Source organism: Suillus bovinus (assembly GCF_016758785.1).
Source record: "Suillus bovinus strain UH-Sbo-P2 chromosome Unknown EDB93scaffold_28, whole genome shotgun sequence".
Lineage (NCBI taxonomy): Eukaryota > Fungi > Basidiomycota > Agaricomycetes > Boletales > Suillaceae > Suillus > Suillus bovinus.
In genome coordinates this window covers 20,420-38,529 of record NW_024542084.1, presented here as the reverse complement: position 1 = coordinate 38,529, position 18,110 = coordinate 20,420, and the positions used below count along the sequence as shown (strand labels likewise).

The 18,110-nt window shown below is 48.0% G+C and overlaps 8 protein-coding genes across 8 annotated transcripts; 5 read left to right on the top strand and 3 right to left on the bottom strand.

The window, feature by feature from the left end:
• Positions 1–605: 605 nt before the first annotated feature.
• EDB93DRAFT_399674 (Maf Ham1) lies at positions 606–1,928 on the top strand. Its single transcript, XM_041456265.1, has 7 exons — positions 606–814; positions 870–998; positions 1,048–1,087; positions 1,138–1,302; positions 1,360–1,396; positions 1,454–1,565; positions 1,615–1,928. The coding sequence occupies exons 1-7, from the start codon at positions 689–691 to the stop codon at positions 1,741–1,743; spliced, it is 738 nt and encodes a 245-aa protein (XP_041307612.1). The 5' UTR covers positions 606–688; the 3' UTR covers positions 1,744–1,928.
• Positions 1,929–1,968: 40 nt separating this feature from the next.
• Positions 1,969–3,608, bottom strand: EDB93DRAFT_399704 (uncharacterized protein). The gene is made up of 2 exons (XM_041456266.1): positions 3,532–3,608; positions 1,969–3,474 (listed from the first exon to the last, which is right to left on the bottom strand). The coding sequence occupies exon 2, from the start codon at positions 3,447–3,449 to the stop codon at positions 2,049–2,051; it is 1,401 nt and encodes a 466-aa protein (XP_041307611.1). The 5' UTR covers positions 3,450–3,474; positions 3,532–3,608; the 3' UTR covers positions 1,969–2,048.
• A 560-nt stretch (positions 3,609–4,168) lies between these two features.
• EDB93DRAFT_399757 (uncharacterized protein) lies at positions 4,169–6,217 on the bottom strand. Its single transcript, XM_041456267.1, has 3 exons — positions 6,006–6,217; positions 5,792–5,953; positions 4,169–5,728 (listed from the first exon to the last, which is right to left on the bottom strand). The coding sequence occupies exon 3, from the start codon at positions 5,726–5,728 to the stop codon at positions 4,199–4,201; it is 1,530 nt and encodes a 509-aa protein (XP_041307610.1). The 5' UTR covers positions 5,792–5,953; positions 6,006–6,217; the 3' UTR covers positions 4,169–4,198.
• A 420-nt stretch (positions 6,218–6,637) lies between these two features.
• EDB93DRAFT_1250429 (uncharacterized protein) lies at positions 6,638–7,395 on the top strand (the record flags this gene model as incomplete). The annotated part of the gene is made up of 2 exons (XM_041453013.1): positions 6,638–6,961; positions 7,042–7,395. The coding sequence occupies 2 exons, from the start codon at positions 6,638–6,640 to the stop codon at positions 7,393–7,395; spliced, it is 678 nt and encodes a 225-aa protein (XP_041307609.1).
• Positions 7,396–8,538: 1,143 nt separating this feature from the next.
• Positions 8,539–10,595, top strand: EDB93DRAFT_399494 (uncharacterized protein). Its single transcript, XM_041456262.1, has 5 exons — positions 8,539–8,706; positions 8,777–9,296; positions 9,364–9,781; positions 9,834–10,282; positions 10,432–10,595. The coding sequence occupies exons 2-5, from the start codon at positions 8,831–8,833 to the stop codon at positions 10,455–10,457; spliced, it is 1,359 nt and encodes a 452-aa protein (XP_041307608.1). The 5' UTR covers positions 8,539–8,706; positions 8,777–8,830; the 3' UTR covers positions 10,458–10,595.
• Positions 10,596–10,733: 138 nt separating this feature from the next.
• EDB93DRAFT_1250427 (endoplasmic reticulum vesicle transporter-domain-containing protein) lies at positions 10,734–12,599 on the bottom strand (the record flags this gene model as incomplete). The annotated part of the gene is made up of 8 exons (XM_041453012.1): positions 10,734–11,292; positions 11,342–11,558; positions 11,606–11,704; positions 11,757–11,819; positions 11,871–12,043; positions 12,099–12,133; positions 12,188–12,258; positions 12,320–12,599. 8 exons carry the CDS (start codon positions 12,597–12,599, stop codon positions 10,734–10,736), a joined length of 1,497 nt encoding a protein of 498 aa, XP_041307607.1.
• A 577-nt stretch (positions 12,600–13,176) lies between these two features.
• On the top strand, positions 13,177–13,852 carry EDB93DRAFT_1085432 (uncharacterized protein; the record flags this gene model as incomplete). Its single annotated transcript, XM_041445910.1, has 2 exons — positions 13,177–13,697; positions 13,762–13,852. The coding sequence occupies 2 exons, from the start codon at positions 13,177–13,179 to the stop codon at positions 13,850–13,852; spliced, it is 612 nt and encodes a 203-aa protein (XP_041307606.1).
• Positions 13,853–14,089: 237 nt separating this feature from the next.
• On the top strand, positions 14,090–15,978 carry EDB93DRAFT_399517 (uncharacterized protein). Its single transcript, XM_041456263.1, has 4 exons — positions 14,090–14,312; positions 14,367–15,491; positions 15,627–15,678; positions 15,761–15,978. Exons 2-4 carry the CDS (start codon positions 14,381–14,383, stop codon positions 15,897–15,899), a joined length of 1,302 nt encoding a protein of 433 aa, XP_041307605.1. The 5' UTR covers positions 14,090–14,312; positions 14,367–14,380; the 3' UTR covers positions 15,900–15,978.
• Positions 15,979–18,110: the final 2,132 nt, after the last annotated feature.

Below are 18,110 nucleotides of genomic sequence, written 5' to 3'. Positions count from 1 at the left end.
TTTCGAGTGAAATCGAGGATGCTGCCTCTGATTAGGAGGGGCTTTGGACCTGGGGGGTTGGTACGAGTGAGGCGGGAATATGCGAGGAGTGGGAGGTAGAGTACCTATCAAGGCCATTGACTGACTTCTATTCGATCCAAGCCTCAAGGCGACTTGTCACGCGTTATCACGCCTGAGGCCTGAGGCTTCGAACTTGTTTTAATTGGAAACCTTGGATCCAATTTTCTTAACATCAGATCCTCCCCCCACTGCTTCAACAACCGGAAAGGTGTGCCTACGCATACATATGTCACATTCCTTTGCTGCTGACTAGCAGTACGAGCGTCCCACAACGACACCAGAAACAGATGTCGGACTTGGCTGTGGCGCGGCGGCGTTTGGGTCACCATCAAGTGTGGGGAAGGGCATAGCCAGAGGAAGTCAGTGTTAGTGGAGGGCTCAGTTCGTCCCTCATCGTTCCCATGTCATCGGCTGTGGGGCTACCAGGCCCACAACCCTCGGGTAAGAAGGATGATTAACGGGATACCGTGACTGAGTACTGTGTTCTATAAGTTACTGAGAAATTTGAGTTGCCCGGAGAGTTGGGTGTCAATAACAACTAACATATTAATTGGTCCATTGGAAGAGTGCTCACGACCCTTTGATAAGCAACATACAACTTGAAGTCGAACATTTACAATTAAGATCCATGGCACCTAAGCACAACGTCGTTCTGCCAACCGCTCTTAAAACACCTGCCATCCAGAAATTGACTAACAAGCGCGTCATTCTCGCTTCTGCAAGCCCAAGGAGAAAGGAGATACTACAAACCCTGGTACGAGCTCAACCTAGTATCTCTTTAAGTCGACCTCTAGATGGCATGTAGACAGGGCTTAGCACCCGAAGTTGTACCATCGACGTTTGCTGAGGATCTTCCTATCTCTTCCTTCGAGGATATCCACGAATATCCCGTTTCCACCGCGACCCAAAAAGCAGTAGAGGTATATCAAAGATTACTGGTACGTTCGCTGCTTTCAATTCCACCTATATCTCACCGACTTGCACAAGACAGACGCGCCAGACGACCCACCGGATCTCGTCATCAGTGGTATGTACCCTCTGGAAAGTGGCCATCTAAGCGAACTAACATCCTATCAGCGGATACCGTCGTCTTCACTCATGCCCTACCATCGACGACAATTGAGATGGAGACAGGTGTGCGGCAAGAACTCCTCGAAAAACCATCCTCGAAAGAGGATAATATGCGCATGCTGATGGACCTGAATGGCAGCGTTTGTGAGGTCGTAACGGGCGTTTCGCTTGGTATGTAAAAACTACGATTTTTTTGGCATTATCCTGTTGTCCTAATCACTGGTTTAGTGTATCCTATCTTGAGCGCTCCTGGATATGAGATCAAGTAGGGTTTTTCTTCTTTGAGCGCGCTCCATTGACCGAATTGACTTTGCGCGCACAGATCTATAGATGAGCGGACATTGGTGTTCTTCGGGGACAATCCAGACCATGTACTTAAGGCGTACGTGGACAGTGAAGAAGGCCTAGATCGGGCAGGAGGCTTTGCAGTTCAAGTCGGTCTTTTAGAACTTGTGCATAATGCGATATTAACATTGATGACAGGGTCGTGGCAACTTGCTCATTCGCAAGATTGACGGCGATTTTTACAACGTCATGGGTTTTCCTGGGGCGTCATTTTTCAAGCTCTTAGATATCCTCGTTGAGGACGATGAGGACTTTCTTGCGATATAAATTGTCGTAAATAGGGAGGATGTTGAATCCTTCGAGACTCTATAATTGGACAATGATAGACGACAGGTGAATCTCCCATCTTGATCGTGGCAAGTCTAGAATTCGAAGCCTCGCGCGCACTAAAGGAAGACACAACGAAGTCCATGTTCCTGAGTACTTATGCAAGGCGGGCGCCGGATCAATTAACGAAGGGCGCAATAGGTTGTCGCTGCTGTTTGATTATGCAGTGGAGAACCTGGAAACAGACATAGATATTGAACACGCAGTATTGCTAGTGATCGTCAGCACGAACATCAATAACCTTACTACATGAGGTTCCCTGCATACAAACCACTCCTCACCTCCCTCTTGTAGTCCCATACGAAGTCAGTCACCCGTTCCTTAAACCACGCTCTCTCCATGCATGACAGATGTTGTCCCCCATGTACATGGAACACCATGAGCGGACGCACACTTTCTAATTCCACGTTACCCTCGTCATTCTTCCCTGACAAACTATTCTTCCCCGTAGCCTCCTTCCTGCTGCCGATCATCGCTTTCAGTAAAGTCAGCGGCAAGTCCAGGACGGAATCGCCGTTGGCTACAAGCTTGAGAGTGGTGACATGGCGCCACAGGTAACAAGTATGATCATTGAAAGGTGCGCCAAGGAGGTGTAGGATGATCTCTATGCAGGATGAGTGACTGTTCGTGATGGTGACTGTATCGCCATCCCACGTACGGGCATCGGGTACCCGCCGCGGTTCTTTGCTACTGCACCCGTCCAACACCAGTGATTTTGATGAGGAGGGTAACGATATACTTTGAAGATCATGGACAGAATTACATTGTTCGATAACGATTGTCTGACAACCGTCATCGATGGCAGCCAAAGCGTCGATGCTTATGCGCAAAATCACTTGCTCTGCCCCGATGCCGACGCCGGCTTGGTGTATGGATGGCAAACATGAATGCGAGAGTCGCAGGTTGTCGAGGGTAAGACAAGGTATTTGGCGTGGAATTGCCTCCAACGCTTGACAAAGCTTCACCGCCTGCGGGCCATATGTCTGGTCATGGCTATCAGGTCCGCATGAAATGGTCACGAGCTCAACATGAGTCAAATTGTTCTTCAACCACCGGTGATTGAGGTTGCAAGCTACAATTCTGTCGATGCGAAAGATTCTGAGAGCGGGACAGTCAAGTTTCAAACGTGATTTTGAGTCGGTGCAATGATGAACATGTTTCCCGTCTGTCAAGTGTAAACTCTCGAGCTGGGGCGCATATCCTATCAGCGTGTCCAAGTATGGTCGGTGGTGTGCCTCGTAGAAGTTAGCCATTCTAAGGCTCTTGAGTCGTTGAAGATACGGTTCAATGTGGTGTAAAATAACACGGATTCCGTGGCTGTGACTCCACGAGTTGATTATGGTTAGATGAACAGGATAGCTGCCCGACTTCTCCAGTTGTGACTTGATGGGATGACGGCCCTCGTCGTATAGTACGTCTATCATCCAAAAGATCCGAGTCCACAGCTCAGGGGTAGAAGATACGATATCTCGCCAGCGTTTGCAGACTGACGCCATGGTGTGAGGGAACGTCAGACCTCCTGCCAGCAGCTGATGCTCCGGTTCGGGAGTTACCATCATGTCATCTTGGACAATGTCGTCTAGAACAGCCTTGAGAATGCTACACACTGTCTCTGCAGGGAGCGATGAAAAGGAGCACTGCGTCATTCTCCTTCTTCGCGCTATTGATTTACTAGTGAGTGTGAAATATTAGTGAGATGAAGGATTGTCACTAGAGTGATGGACGTACTTCTCTACAACTGGTATCGTCACTGAGCTGGTCCAGAGCAAGATATGTTAGGGGTAACACTGGACATTTGATTTTTCAATGTGCACCAAAATAGGCCGCGTGCCAAGTGGAATTTTCACTCCTCGACGTTGCTGCGGAACATCGGCATAGTGTACAAGTAAAATGAGCCGTGAGATCTATCAACAAGGTATAGTCAACTTTGGCACACTGCTTCGAGCGTCATTTTGAGTAAGTGCGCATCTCCAAAAAACCACTAACGCAATGAAAGTAACAGAAGGCAGGAACCGACACTTTCGCTTCAAAAGAGTTACGCCACGTCGCAACACGGTAAGTGTATTTGCACGCATATCACGGATATACCAGTGGCCTGGCAATGTTAACTGAAGTGCTGTCGGTAGTTTTTCTGCAACAAGGTTAGCGCACCGGCAGGGAATCAAACTAACTGAAAAACAATTACCTTGGAGAGCCAGCGCCGAACAACTGTGAAAAGCATGTCGGTTGAAACTTTCGAGCTTACTACAAGGCGGGTTAACAGCGATAGTTCCAAAACTGTCCACATAGCCCGCAGCCGCAATAAGTTCATGCAAGGTACAGCTGATAATCGATAAAATGCAAATGTTCGCAGCTATGTGGTTTTACATTGTGCATCCGAGATTTGGGAAACAATCTAACAAAAGTACCAGATACCTTTTTCCGCCGCTAACTTGTAAGCGCTACCTACACGAGACCCCATCTGTAGTATTTTGAGCACATGGGCATTGATATGGGCAGTTTTACAGCCCCTGGGTGCCCTGTCGACAATCTCGCCTGGACAGAAGTTCAGTATCGTGACGAGCGGACCTTCGTGTCCCCCGGCACGCATCCACCGTCTGAGAGGTCCAGCGCATCGCTTCCATGACTTCACTGTCAAGCCATCCAACAAAATAGTCTTGACACGAGGCCAAGCACCAGGTGCAAGAGTCCCACGTTTGGTGTCGGTGTTGGGTATCACCAAATTCAGCAACGCAGACGAGATATACATCACATCCGCTGCTCCTAGTACAAGCTCCTCCACGTTCGGAAATGCCCTGATGAATGGTGCAGCAGGTAGCCATCCTTCAGCCGTGCTATCATGCAGCCGAAGTCGTTTTACACGTGGAAATTTTGGTTCCCCTTGACTTCGGAAGAAGCATTCCGTTAGCTCCTCTGGCCTATCCTCCACACCCACATCGTCTTGCCATGGGATCTCGAGATGTTCGAGAAGCGGTGCATGTAAGGCGGAGAGTAGAGTAAAATGATATCGGTAACAGGACGGTTCGCAATGGATTATCAGCGTTCGTAAACAGAGTGCACTGATACTGTCACCCTCTTCATCATCATCGTCCCAATCAACAACTGGACCATAAAATGCGAGGTGTTCTAGTGCATTGGCCGATAGCAAAAGTAGCCGCAGGTCCTCGCCAGTCAGCGGGCGTGAAAAAAAGTCGTCCGTTCGCACAGTCAAGGACCTCAGCGATCGCAAGCTGAAGAACCAACCAGAAGGCACAGCGTACGTTTGCATGTTGAAGTGATCTATTTCCAACGAGGACAAAGATGGCGCACAGTTGTTGTGTAGGAATGGAACTTGAAGTTTACTATAGATCCGATGGTACACCTGCGAGAGTGTTGGATTTGCTTGGATTGAGACTTCTGTGAGGGCGGGAGCGAATGCATCGGCGAGCCTTGACGAGATTGTCAAAAGATCCGAATCAGAGATATTCCAAACTCTTAGGCTGCGTAGCCGCCAAGCCTTGGAACAAAGGATATTAAGAATGTCAGGAAGAAACGCCTCGCTCGACAGATGAATTCGGCGACGCTTAATAAATGGCCAATGACAAAACGTGGCGGTGATGAGATGACGTGATGACCGCCTAAGGTATAACAAGAGATGTGCCGGTAGTGTCTTGGATGTGATGAATACGTTGGTCCAAAACTCTGGTAAGAGGGCAAGGTGGCGCCAAGCCCTGCACACTCCAGAAACGGCCAACTCGAATGGAAGGGAGTTACTTGTGCTAGGGGCTTCTCCAGTGCCTTGACGAAATATGTTGAGAAGAATCTCATTTGGCAACTGAGCAATAGGTGCAAGCTGCACGTATTGATTCCCCCGTGGTGTTATCTGTTCTCGGACCGCCAAAACCCAGTCTAAGGAAGACATCTGTATTTTCTGTCTTCCAGTCATCTATCGTTGAAGTGTCAGAGCGTTCACATGAATCTGAATGGTATAAATTGACTCATAACTTACCGCGCAAACTTCTTACACAATTCTGATTTTTTTTTGACAGTTACTGGCGCGCTTTGTTGAGAGTGATACAGCCACAGAAGGAACAGAGCTGAATTTAGAGGCGAGGCTCCTGCCATGTAACGCATGCCTAGTCTACGCCTCGTGATTGAGAACGTCATTCGCCTTGTGCGAATTAGAAAATGTAATATTTACGTGCTTGAAAAAGGACTCCGACCGATGCTTGAAGCTTAGACATTGCGAGCCGTGTGTATACCCCCACACTTCAAAGAAACAGTTCAGAGGGCAAGTACTTGGCGCTGTTTGGGTCTTGCACATGGATATGTATTAGCGCAGAGAACGTAGTTACGAATGTCGTGTTAATGGCGTGATCAATCCTAAGGGTAGAGTGCTATGAGGCGAAGGGCATACTATGGGGAGGGGCAACGCTCAGTCAAATTCAAGCTCCGACTGTGATTACCTGTTGCGGGTGTGTGCCATAACAAACGGTCAAGAAATATATCACACGTTGCAGCTTGAAAACAGGATTTTGAGACAAGGGTTATGACAAGACATAGGCGTGGATTGACTGGTTGATTGTATTCTTGGTAACTGATTTTAAAAGGACGCGCTTCTGATAGCTCACACTCTCGATAGAAGCATTTGGACACGGGAATTTTCATTAAACTCTACCTAGAATACAACCAGCAAGTCGTTTAATTGTCATCCCGATGATAACCTCCTTTACCGTGTGATGTGGTATGATGCTGGTGGAAAGTCTTTGAGTGCACGGAGAACGTGATTAGTAAGCGACGTTGACGCGACGCGACGCGTCACATTGCAAACTCCAAGACACCCTGTAGGCCAGTAATGTCAAAATGCTCCAAGTACAATCATTGTAAACCATCCAAGAAGCGCTCTGCAGCTCAGATGCAAGTCACTGCACTGATGAAGTCCCACACAACTTACCAACATGCACAAAACAAGGAGAATATTGCTCCTCTGGCGACAACTTCTTCCTCTGCATCTACAATATCAAATACACAGCTCGAACGAGAGAAGAAGCGCAAGAATACCTCCCAGAGCCGCTATAGGAACAAGAAACGATGTCACGAACGTACAAAATCTCGCACCAACAAACTCCAGTCACATTTGGATGAAGCACGAGCATCCATGACCGAAGCATCCTTGCAAGTGCAGACAACTCAAAATGCTCTCGCCACTACACAGAGGAGAAGAAACGCCGACTTGCACAGGTGAAATATGATAACTAGGTGGTACACCAGAACCGCGAGATTAATGCGAAGAGGAAGAAACATCGTGAAGCATCATCAGCCAAACTCGCAGCTGTTGTACCTCGTGTAACGCCAGATGAAATTGCGAAGATGCGTGTCGTCGACGTCGACTTGCAGATTCGGTGGCATCGTCAGTTTGACATGGAAGTGCCTGCAGCCAAGCGTCTGAAAGGGAAGAATGGACCGCAAAAGAAGGCTATTTTGACAGCTGCTGTGGGCCGGTATGTCTGTGGTGGGGTCAGACCCAAGATCCAGGACGAGAATGTGATGGATGGGCAACAGGAGGATGCACAGTGTGCAATGGGGGACTCTGATGACGAAGAAGGCTTGTAGTAAGGTCATTCTGGACTTTCAATACTCATATAATGCTTACAATGTTCCAAAACATAATCTTGGTACTTCCGCGCACCTATTGTGCTTTGTATATCACCGTCGTATATACCTTTACCCTCCTGTGATTTTGTTGACCATGTATTCGGACGATATTCGCTTACATAATGTCACACTTTTTTTGACGTGGCTGCCCCTCCCCACATACTAACGGGAATTGAAAGGAAAACAAGCACAAACAAAAAAGCAAGGTTAGATAGAGCTTAGAGACTAAACGATAGATATGATACCGGTATTGCGAGGAATGATATACAATTGTTTGGAGCAGAGCAAGGGTCAACATGTCAAGAATATCGAAGTGCTCATGGGAGATCGACTGGATTGGGCTTGCAGAAGCGAGAATGACGCGCTTGTTAGTCAATTTCTGGATGGCAGGTGTTTTAAGAGCGGTTGGCAGAACCACGTTGTGCTTAGGTGCCATGGATCTTAATTGTAAATGTTCGACTTCAAGTTGTATGTTGCTTACCAAAGGGTCGTGAGCACTCTTCCAATATGTTGGTTGTTATTGACAGCCAACTCTCCGGGCGACTCAAATTTCTCAGTAATAGAGCACAGTACTCAGTCACGGTATCCCGTTAATCATCCTTCTTACCCGAGGGTTGTGGGCCTGGTAGCCCCACAGCCGGTGACATGGGAACGATGAGGGGCGAACTGAGCCCTCCACTAACACTGACTTTCCCTGCCTATGCGCTCCCCAAATGCCGCCGCACCGCAGCCAAGTCCGACGCCTGTTTCTGGTGTCGTTGTGGGACGCTCGTACTGCTAGTCAGCACCAAAGGAATGTGGCATATGTATATGTAGCACACCTTTCCGGTTGTTGAAGCAGTGGGGGGAGGATCTGATGTTAAGAAAATTGGGTCCAAGGTTTCCAATTAAAACAAGTTCGAAGCCTCAGGCCTCAGGCGTGATAACGCGTGACAAGTCGCCTTGAGGCTTGGATCGAATAGAAGTCAGTCAATGGCCTTGATAGGTACTCTAACTCCCACTCCTCGCATATTCCCGCCTCACTCGTACCAACCCCCCAGGTCCAAAGCCCCTCCTAATCAGAGGCAACATCCTCGATTTCACTCGAAAAGAACCCTGGCTCATCGCATTCAAATGGACACGCAACTGTGTACCCATAACACACATCCGCATATTCAACCAATCCCTCAAGACCTCGAAAGCCATCTCCGACCTCCTAGATAAACGCGGGTCAGCCTATAGCGATAAACCGCAGCGGGAATATGTGAAGAAGTTTTGCATTCGACCTAGGTCAGCTATATTGTTTTGAAAGTCCGCTTGTTCTGAGAAGACTGATGCCTCGTGCATGGATTAATACAAGTGGCTACACTCATCATAAGAGAGCAGAATGAGCAGTTGACGTTCCCTCGACTCGATGACCCTCTTAGTACTTTACGCTGTCCTCTTCTGCGTTCCGTTTGTTTGCGCTTCACTCCCAAGTCTCAACGATACCTATATCCATACACTTGATTCCAGCAACTTCTCACCCTCCGATACCAGAACCTTGTGGGACATTCTCTTGAGCTGTGGCTTAACTTTGTTTGCCTGCACATGGACTGCCATACATCCAAACATTCCGGGTGTTAACGATGGGGTGGTTCTCATTATTTTCTATCGTCTATGCCTCATGGTTGTAGCGTTGTTCATACCTGAAGTCATGATCGTCTGGGCCATAACGCAGTTTCATTATGCTCAGAGAGCTGCAGAGGATCTCAATCGTGGCTTTGGTGCTCGACGCGTCCAGTCCCATAGCGACGATCAAGCCATATGCCAGAGCGAGCGGGCAGTCACTGGTATGTCACTTGGTGACATCCTTAATTCAAGCAGAAGTCCACGCACCGGTCAGCCACATACCCAGACTCTTCAATTGTCTTGAAAAAACTAACGCGAAACTGGTGCCATTCACAGAATGGACACTGACGCACGGGTTTTTCGTATTGATGGGTGGATTCGTGCTGTACGTCAAGGGTGAGCCGCGGGCCACTCTCACACCCAGTGAACTCCTGGAGTTTGTCTACAAGGGATACGTGGAGATGCCTGTCATTACGGAGGCAGAAATCGAAGACCGGAGTAAGGGCGATGGGCTATACAAATGCATTGCTATTCTCCAGCTGGTGTGGTTTGTCGTCCAGCTCATCGCCCGTACTGCCCAGGGCCTCCCGGTAACGCTGCTCGAAATTGACACCCTAGGCGTAGCCGCTCTGGCCTGCATTGCCTACCCCTTTTGGTGGAAGAAGCCGAAGGACATACGACGTCCTTATATTGTTCATTGGAACTCGGAGGCTGATCCTTCGCTATGTGGCAACTTGGAAAATAATTACTACTAGTATGTCATCAATATTCCTGGCAGGACTTATTCTGATTTAGCTGCGTACAAGTTCACATACACGCCGATCACTAGTGCGTCCGCTTCCATTTAGATTCGATGACCCGAAATATAGCCCGAGTTTGATCTCATTCGTCGCCGGATGTTTCAGTGGGGTGGTGTTTGGAGCGGTACATTGTCTGGGCTGGAATGTCTTTCTGCCACACACAGAACAGATACTATGGCGTGTGGCTTCCATTGGGACGACATGTTCACCGCTAATGACGTTTTTCGCATTTGCTTTACCTGCTTTCACGGGCCTACTATTGATGACACGGGATCGCCACTCGTGCGGATGTATTATGGACTCATTGATCAGTGCTTTCATGACAGTTTTTATGAGACTCGGTATGCTTTCGTACATTTGTTCACGTGTTACAATGCTTGTACTTGTGTTCATGAGCTTACGATCACTACCTCTCGGCGCATACGATACGATAGCTTGGATCAAACATATTTCGCATACAATTCTCTAGTTTAATTACAATCGCTGTTGAAATCGGAAGTACGACTCGGTCAAGCTCGAACCAAATAATTAACAGGCCGTGTCCGCATGAGGCAAGTTCAGAATTGGGGAATTTTGGTGATGTTCTTTTTACCTTCTCATTTACTTTCGTTCTATCTGATTCCTGGATAGTATTCTTGCCCTACAGTATATATATAAACCGTCATATATCTACTCGTAGGGCAGTTGATCTTTCCCCCACCGAATGTAACTTAGTTCGGCCAGTTACCCTGCTGGAGCCTTAAGTCTATGACCCAGACGACTAGTACGTGTGTCCGCTTCTTAAGCGTCACAGCTGACTCTTGCTCTTCCAATATTGGCCACATGTGAGTTGTTATTGGCAGCCAACTCTCGGAGCGACCCATTTCTCAGTAATAGTACGCAGTACTGTACTAATTAAGTATCCCATTAATCATCCTTCTTACCCGAGGGCGGTGGGCCTGGTAGCACCTCAGCCAGTGACGGAATCGGTGAAGGAACGACGAGGGGCGAACTGAGCCCTCCACTAACACTTCGTGAGGTGTTAACTGGCTTCCCCTGCCTATGCCCTCTCCCACTCGGCGGTGGGCCAAACGCCGCCGCGCCAAAGCCAAGTCCGACACCTGTTCCTGGTGTCGGTGGGACACTCGTACTACTAGTTAAAGTAGGTGGAGATAAATATGGTGAATAGGGATATGGACTTTGGCCGGTGAATCCACCTGAGGCGGGTGTGTTCGCGTAGGATGCGTACGGTGAAGAGGAACCCTCGACGACCCAGCCTGGGCCTTGTCTAACGACATTCGTCGAGTTCTGTGCAGTGGAACGTACACGTAGCTGTCCGCCGGCCCATTTTCGCTTCACGCCGGTAGCTTCGGCTGCGACAATTCCCGGAGTGGTGTCTGCTCCTGAGACGGCGTCCGCTGCGCGAATGGCGACACGAACGAAATACTGCGCGCAGGTGAAAACACCACCGATGACGCCTACGCAGCTACGGGGATGTGTCATTTTTGAGTAATAAAACAATAAGATCCCCCTACCGTATTATGAATTGTACCAACGAGGTTGTGCGTTGGTGGATGGTGATAACCATTGGGTCGAGGTCAAACTTGAAGAAGATACCGGGAGTTCCTTCATTGTGATCCAGCTTACGAACGTAGTGAGTTACACTGTATTGGTTTGTCTCCAGAGGCTGACTTCGGGAGGCAATGTATGTGGTCGGAACCACATGCAAGAAGTATTGGTACGCCATGAACGCTGTTAGTCGATAAGTCTGAGTATGAACCGAGATGGAAAAGACGTACGTTCTTTTGCGATCTCGAATGAATAGTCAAGGGGTTGGGAGATATCGGGGAAGTATGGACCGAACGAAAACTCGGTGATCACATGGGACAAGTTCATCTCTTGAAAATATTGTAACAACCATACTCAATAAACATACTCGCGACTACTCACTATTGTGTTCCACATGCATGTGACTATTATAGCCATGTCCGAGCGTTGTAATATGCAAATTAGCTGGTTGTTATATATCAATGAGAGAAGAAGGAGCGTGGGGGGTCAACATACCAGTCACTTTCTTGACCTGTAGGGAGCCATAAATACGACATGCGCTTGCATCCGTCTCGTGGTTGTATGTGGGGCGAAACTCGGGTTCAGTGCGGCGGAACCAAGAGAAGAATCCGCGCGATTTTCTGGATTGCGAGATTGCCTGGCGAACAGAAAGAGCCTTGGCATGTTCCCTGAGTTGGGATTGATGCATAAGAAGTAGAAATACTCGTAGCAATCGTGACTTACTTGAGCGTTGTTGCTTGGCCAATATCGAAACGAGTCTGTTGAGGTGAATTACATGAATGTTCGCTTTGCGGAAGAAAAATCAAACGTACCCCATCCCGACGGAACGCATTGCTGAGAAATAAGCGGTCGCCAACTACATCGCGCAAGTCCACACTGAGATCTGCAAAAAGTTTCCGGTTCAGGGGCAGAAGCAGCGTGATAAAGTAAGTGGAAATACTTACATTCACAAGGCATATTGACTACCACGTCAACGTTCACATTCAAATGAGACTGACCCTTGGAGTCTATGCTGAATTCATAATCTGGCCAGCCCCAAATATACTCTCCAATATCATTTAATACAAGTAGGATTGCGATGAGAGCGACCAAAAGAGTGAAGAAACCGCGGGATTCTGAGCGGGCCTTGTAGGTTGAAGGAAGTTTTGGGAAGGCGTCAAAACGTGCGAGGGGAACAGCAGCATCGAGCTGGTCTAGTATGGAGGGTTGATTCTCCCCGGACATCGATGATGGTGAGCTCTGCAGTAGGAGAGCAAGCTGATGTTAATAGTAGTGAACAAGTGTGCCAGAGCATCAAACCGACGTGTCATTATTAAAGACCCCGAATACCTATGGTCATAATACTTTTACGTCTTACTGATGATCATCGACTTCATCGAGTTTGCTATCATTGACAATGACGACAAAACACAAAAATTCAGATACGACCAATCTGACAACGTCTTCTACATTGTCTACACCGCTACCTGCACCTTCTACTAGCAGAAACCGTCTTCCGCGCTCTGCTACCAGTTCCAGGAGTAGCTCACAGGCTTCTCGTTCACAGAGTAGCGGACCGAGACCAAACGAAGATATGACGTTGCTACCAGATCAGGCAGATGAAGACATCCCACATCACAGGAGAAAGAGACGCAGAATTGATGTTAGTGGTGAAGAACAGAACGACATGCACCAGCTCTATGAAGCACGTCCGACGAGTCTGCTCTCCAATTCCTCGGAGAACAATGTCTTAGAGGCAAGCACCTCGTCACAAGTCGCATCAAGCTCACTGCAGTCTAGTTGGAACATGGCTTCCGACCTTATGCTAGGATCATCTGTATCCTTGGATGATGAACTGGTTGACCAACCACCGCTCACCCAAGAGTCAGTAATATCCCAGGCTTGCTCAGATGCTACAGATGCAGGAACTGAGAGTGCCATCGTGGATCAAAGGGGAACATCTTCATCAGTCTCCGAAATCACCAATGTTCCTTCAAATGACGTAGTTGTAGTTAGCCCTACATTGTCACCGCGTCGAACTCTGCCTTCGTTGCGCCCAATCGTCATCGATGATCCCATTCCCCTAGAGATGATGGGTAAATTCACACCCGAACCAGCTACAAATCAGAACCCACATGTTCCCCCCCTGAACGCAGCATCATCCTCATCGTCTGCACCGGAGCTACTATCCGCTTATACGTGTCCCATTTGCTTCTCACCTCCCACTAACGCAACTCTGACACCTTGCGGTCACATTTGCTGTGGAGCTTGCCTATTTGCCGCTGTTAAATCCACAGTGAAGCGGAACATGGTGATTGCTATGGACAGAGCCCCTGTTCCAAGGTCAATCTTTATCTTTTACACTTTTTACGCCATTGCAATTCATCATTTGACCGATCATATCCAGATGCCCCGTTTGCCGTGCTGAAATACCTGGGTGGGATGGACGAGGGGGAGGGGTAGTTGGGTTGAAAGTGGCGGTTGTTTATTCTCTTTGAATTTGAGCACGCCTCGTGTGATGCACACATGCATATGACATATTGACCATGCTTGAGACACAACAACTTCTGGTGAGGACCATATAATTTCAATAACGACCCTTCTAGAAATAACATAGCAGTGCAATCATGGCTATCCCTTTCCGTGTCATCACGGTCGCCACGAAACCAAATACTTCTGTGACTGATTGGCGGGAAAGCGCCATGTTGTTTCAGCGTGGTGGTATTGATATTAACGATCGAGCCCGAGTCCTTACATGAATATACAGCCTCTTCATAACAGGCAATTACTCCCTCGAAGTTTACTTCACTGCGACATGGCAAAATCATTAAATATTCCACTCAGCGAATTAAATGCACGGTAGCAAGGCGACCCGACGAGTAAGCGTACTAAGTGCGAGTTGTTTGGCAAAAGCTTTCGATCCAAACAATCCAAAATATTTAATCACAACTTGATAAGATAAGTGTCATCAACGATTTCTCGTTTTGAATTTCGACGTTTGACTTTTTTTACAGTTCGCGGTAGTCATGAGCGCCCGCCAGTCTTTTGTTCCTCGTTCAGCATCTCGTGCTTCCACCCATACAGACGCTGAAAACCCGTTTAATATGCCGCTCCATAATCAGAATTCGCTAGGCCAGCCTCAACGTCCTAGCGGTAACCAAAATGAACTTGACTCGATGCAACCCAAAACAGACTCGGAGAAAAGGCCTCGCTTCGCAGGGATTATCGGGAAGCACAAACTCGCTGGCAAACACGGCTCCGGGGATCATCAAGCGGCCGTTGACGCGTCGTTCTCTAGCGCGTCGGGGCGTTTCAGCGGTATACATCGTCCTGACATGCAATCCTTGGCCATCCAACGCAGCTCTAGCTCTCCATTCTGTGGAAAAGGCTCGCCTTTTGTTCCACCAGCCAATCCTGGCATATCCTTTGCTCGACCCACGTCACCTATGGCAAAATCTGCATCCTACAGAGGCGATTTGACTATTTCTGGTCTCACAGACGCGCATATATCCACTGCAGGTATCGTCTCTGGGTTGATATCTACTTCTCGTGTCATTGCGGCGCCTGTTCCAAGCTATGGGTCTATTCACGATGGCAAGCACGATGACGAGCACACATTCAGCTCCAACAAATCTTCTCTAGCCAAGTCGCAGCCTGCGCAACTCCTTGAGAGAATTCATGAGGACGTCGAGCCAGAGGCAGCAAACGAGGACGAAGCATCGCTTGACGCTCGCAGGACAAACGCTGCCGCCCATCCCGTGTTGCGCAGGGTGAAGCGCACCATCCAAGGTGCTCAGGAGGACGAGGCCAATTTCTCACCCCCTGACGAGATTGATTATATGCGTAGAGTCAAACGAGTCAGAATCGACAAGTTTCCCCACGAATTGTCAGATAGTCGTCCCGATGACAGCAGCCACTCCGGCATCGACCATACTCGACTGCAGCCTGATCTTGATGACGATACGGCTCCTCAATCTTCACCTCCCACGGGCCAACCTGGCGCGGGTTCCGCGGAGGAAATCTCTCTTGATGGCATGTTCGCAAACATGGATACGTTACTGGATGTGGATACTTTCATGGGCCTCGTTCAGAAGTGGTCTACCTGCTCGAGGGAAGAGTGGCTTCAAGGCGCTGAAGGTGTGTAGTTGTTTCCCCCTGTCCCCCTTGCATTATATTGCTTCTTCCCCTTTCTGCCTGTCAAATCTCCGTCAAATTCTCGTTCACACAACATTTGATTTGTTGTTCAAATGTGTTCTAACTGCAGTCGTGTAGAAATCACCAACCAGTTTAAAGATATCATTGACTCCGTCAAGGAGAGTCTCACGTGCGTGCTTTTTCAAATATATTATGTCGCTGTCTTGCGGTGGAGTCACTGATCATGATCACACCTCCTGTTCATTATACAGAGCCAACGTCACTCTTTACTCCAGTCTGGACGACCAAGTGCGCGATCGCCGTGAGGAACAGGCTCAACTCACCGAACATTTAAGGCGAGGATTGGGATCGGCCAGGACAGATCTGATCGCTATTTGCCGGGGGAAGTAAGTCGAAGCTGCGTGGTTAATGCTGCGGTGAGATGGTTGTACGATGTGCCTTTTTGCCTCCTATGCTGAAGAGAATGTACTTCATATCATGTGCTTCGTAGAACTCAGCGATTTCAGTTTTCAAATGTCGATTTGCAAAAGCATAATCCTATCTTTTTTCAGATCTCAGGGTGAAGTGAACGGTAAAGATGTCGAAGTCGGACGTTAAGTCTTTTTCTTCCAGTCCGGAAGCAGGTTTGCAGAATATTATGCGCATGGGCTCTGGTGTAGCAGAGATGCGGCACACATCTAATAATATTTTTGTTTCCTCGGCCGAGACGATTTACATAAATCCTGCCTAGTACGCTTGTCGTCATACAAGAGTGCTGATAACGACAAAACTGTATCATTTTATCATCGCACAAAATTAGTACTCTTGCCTCGTCGTCTTCTGGTCTTTCCCTCGTGCTAAGATAACCCTTAGAAGGCCTTGGACTACTTTGCCAGTTGGCAGCCTGCAGACGTCCAATTCAAGCCATCGTTGGAGCAATTCCCACACTAGCAAATAAGGTGCGGTAATTTCTCAAGTTCCCGTACTCACCTTGAGTGCTTGCGGCAGCCTTGTGTTTATCCAGTAAACTTTGTAACGCAAGGCTCAAGCGTCTTAACGCTTTAATGCACCTTATCTGTCTGGTCACACTGATAGAAGGCCTTTGCACTTCTCACGACTTCTATCTACTAAAGCGAGGATACCTCGTGCACAATTCACCGTGGCGCTCTATCAGAAGACTTTTTTTCACCATAGAACAGGAGAAGTGTTCGTTTCACCATGAAATCCAGGCGTTCAGTCATTGGTGCAAGTAATCACCGGTCCCTGTGAAGACTGTTAGGCCTAGGTCGCACCACAAGATAATTGATGTCACCGTACTCCGAGTCGGTATGCGGCTTTCATAATACGTGCTTCTTGGTATCGCGTCCAGTTGCGGTTGGTACTCACGACTCTATCTTAGCGAAGAGCCAACGTTTATGCGACGAGAGAATCCATTGGTCCTGGCCGTTGTGGTTTGATCAACACCACTACATTGAAATGTGCACTTCGGAGAGACGAGGCTTATCTCAGTAAGAATTTGAAATAAAACTTTCCTTACCTCTGATTGCGATTTCATAAATCAAACAACTCATTGGAAGTTCATATTAACGAGGAGAAGTACCTCCCGGGTGGTCAAAGGATAGTGCCGCAGCCATATCTTTCCGATGGATCCTATCCTGAGGTGCGAGTGCCTCGCTTTGCATACCTTACAGCGGACTGAAGTCTTTGACCAAGGTCTCGCACTATGAGTATCATGTTTAATCAGGTAGTAAAGCGGAGTGCTGATAGATCGTTTTCTACACCATCCCTCCTGAGTTCTTATCATATGGCGTAATGCTTTGCCGTCGGCCGTATTATCCCTGAAGTTACTTCACAGTTAATTTTTGCAAGAAGTTCTCGGCACACCTCATGGCATCTGCCAGTTGTGGCTCCAATGGCCAGAATCGGGGAAGATAGTTTCCGTTGTCCATTGAAAATATTAACACCACTGCCTCACGCCTGGCCGTGTTATCCGGCCCCTTACGGCAGTTTTCTTGGTCCTTCCGCGGTACTGCATCTGCTCGTGGACTTTCGGCGAACGTTCTATGACTTTGCTTTCCCGACATGATGGACATCCGCTGTGGGATAACTTTCTCGTTGCGGCCTCTTAATTAACCTCATGGTTGCGTGGTGTCTATTCCCGTATGCCATTTCAGGACATGCGGACCTTAAAGGTATCTGTGTTATAAAGACTACGTACTCCAAATCACTTTCATCTTTCTTCAACGCGACTCAACGATCCGAAAAGCCCTTTGGATTCATTATGCCTCCTGGTACTTTCAAAAATTATAGACCATGTTTTCTTACTTACTGTCGCGCAATAGATCCTGAGCTTATCTTGGACTCGAAGAGGAAACAAACGTTAAATGAGTTTCTCGAAGTGCTAAGAGAGCTTGTCGCTCGCGAGTCTGCGACAGTTGAGGGGAAACCGCAACAGGGTTCAGACAAGCAGAAACAATGTGAGAATATCTATTTTGAGGGCTTTCTCCGTTGACCATTTTTAAGATCCGGCTAGCTCGGAAGAAAAGCTCGTTTTAGAAGGTATAGAGACCTTCGTGAGTTTTGAGAAGTGAGTAATTCGTCTGACCACTCGAATTTTTGACT

Bases quoted from the DNA above. Each gene is read 5' to 3' on its own strand.
- EDB93DRAFT_399674 (XM_041456265.1), top strand. From the start codon at position 689: ATGGCACCTAAGCACAACGTCGTTCTGCCAACCGCTCTTAAAACACCT. The intron at 815-869 runs GTACGAGCTCAA...GCATGTAGACAG, and splicing joins AGGAGATACTACAAACCCTG to GGCTTAGCACCCGAAGTTGT. The intron at 1,397-1,453 runs GTAGGGTTTTTC...TTGCGCGCACAG, and splicing joins GCTCCTGGATATGAGATCAA to ATCTATAGATGAGCGGACAT.
- EDB93DRAFT_399704 (XM_041456266.1), bottom strand. From the start codon at position 3,449: ATGACGCAGTGCTCCTTTTCATCGCTCCCTGCAGAGACAGTGTGTAGC.
- EDB93DRAFT_399757 (XM_041456267.1), bottom strand. From the start codon at position 5,728: ATGACTGGAAGACAGAAAATACAGATGTCTTCCTTAGACTGGGTTTTG.
- EDB93DRAFT_399494 (XM_041456262.1), top strand. From the start codon at position 8,831: ATGACCCTCTTAGTACTTTACGCTGTCCTCTTCTGCGTTCCGTTTGTT. The intron at 9,297-9,363 runs GTCAGCCACATA...TGCCATTCACAG, and splicing joins AAGCAGAAGTCCACGCACCG to AATGGACACTGACGCACGGG. The intron at 9,782-9,833 runs GTATGTCATCAA...GCTGCGTACAAG, and splicing joins TTGGAAAATAATTACTACTA to TTCACATACACGCCGATCAC.
- EDB93DRAFT_399517 (XM_041456263.1), top strand. From the start codon at position 14,381: ATGAGCGCCCGCCAGTCTTTTGTTCCTCGTTCAGCATCTCGTGCTTCC. The intron at 15,492-15,626 runs GTGTGTAGTTGT...GCAGTCGTGTAG, and splicing joins GTGGCTTCAAGGCGCTGAAG to AAATCACCAACCAGTTTAAA. The intron at 15,679-15,760 runs GTGCGTGCTTTT...TTCATTATACAG, and splicing joins TCCGTCAAGGAGAGTCTCAC to AGCCAACGTCACTCTTTACT.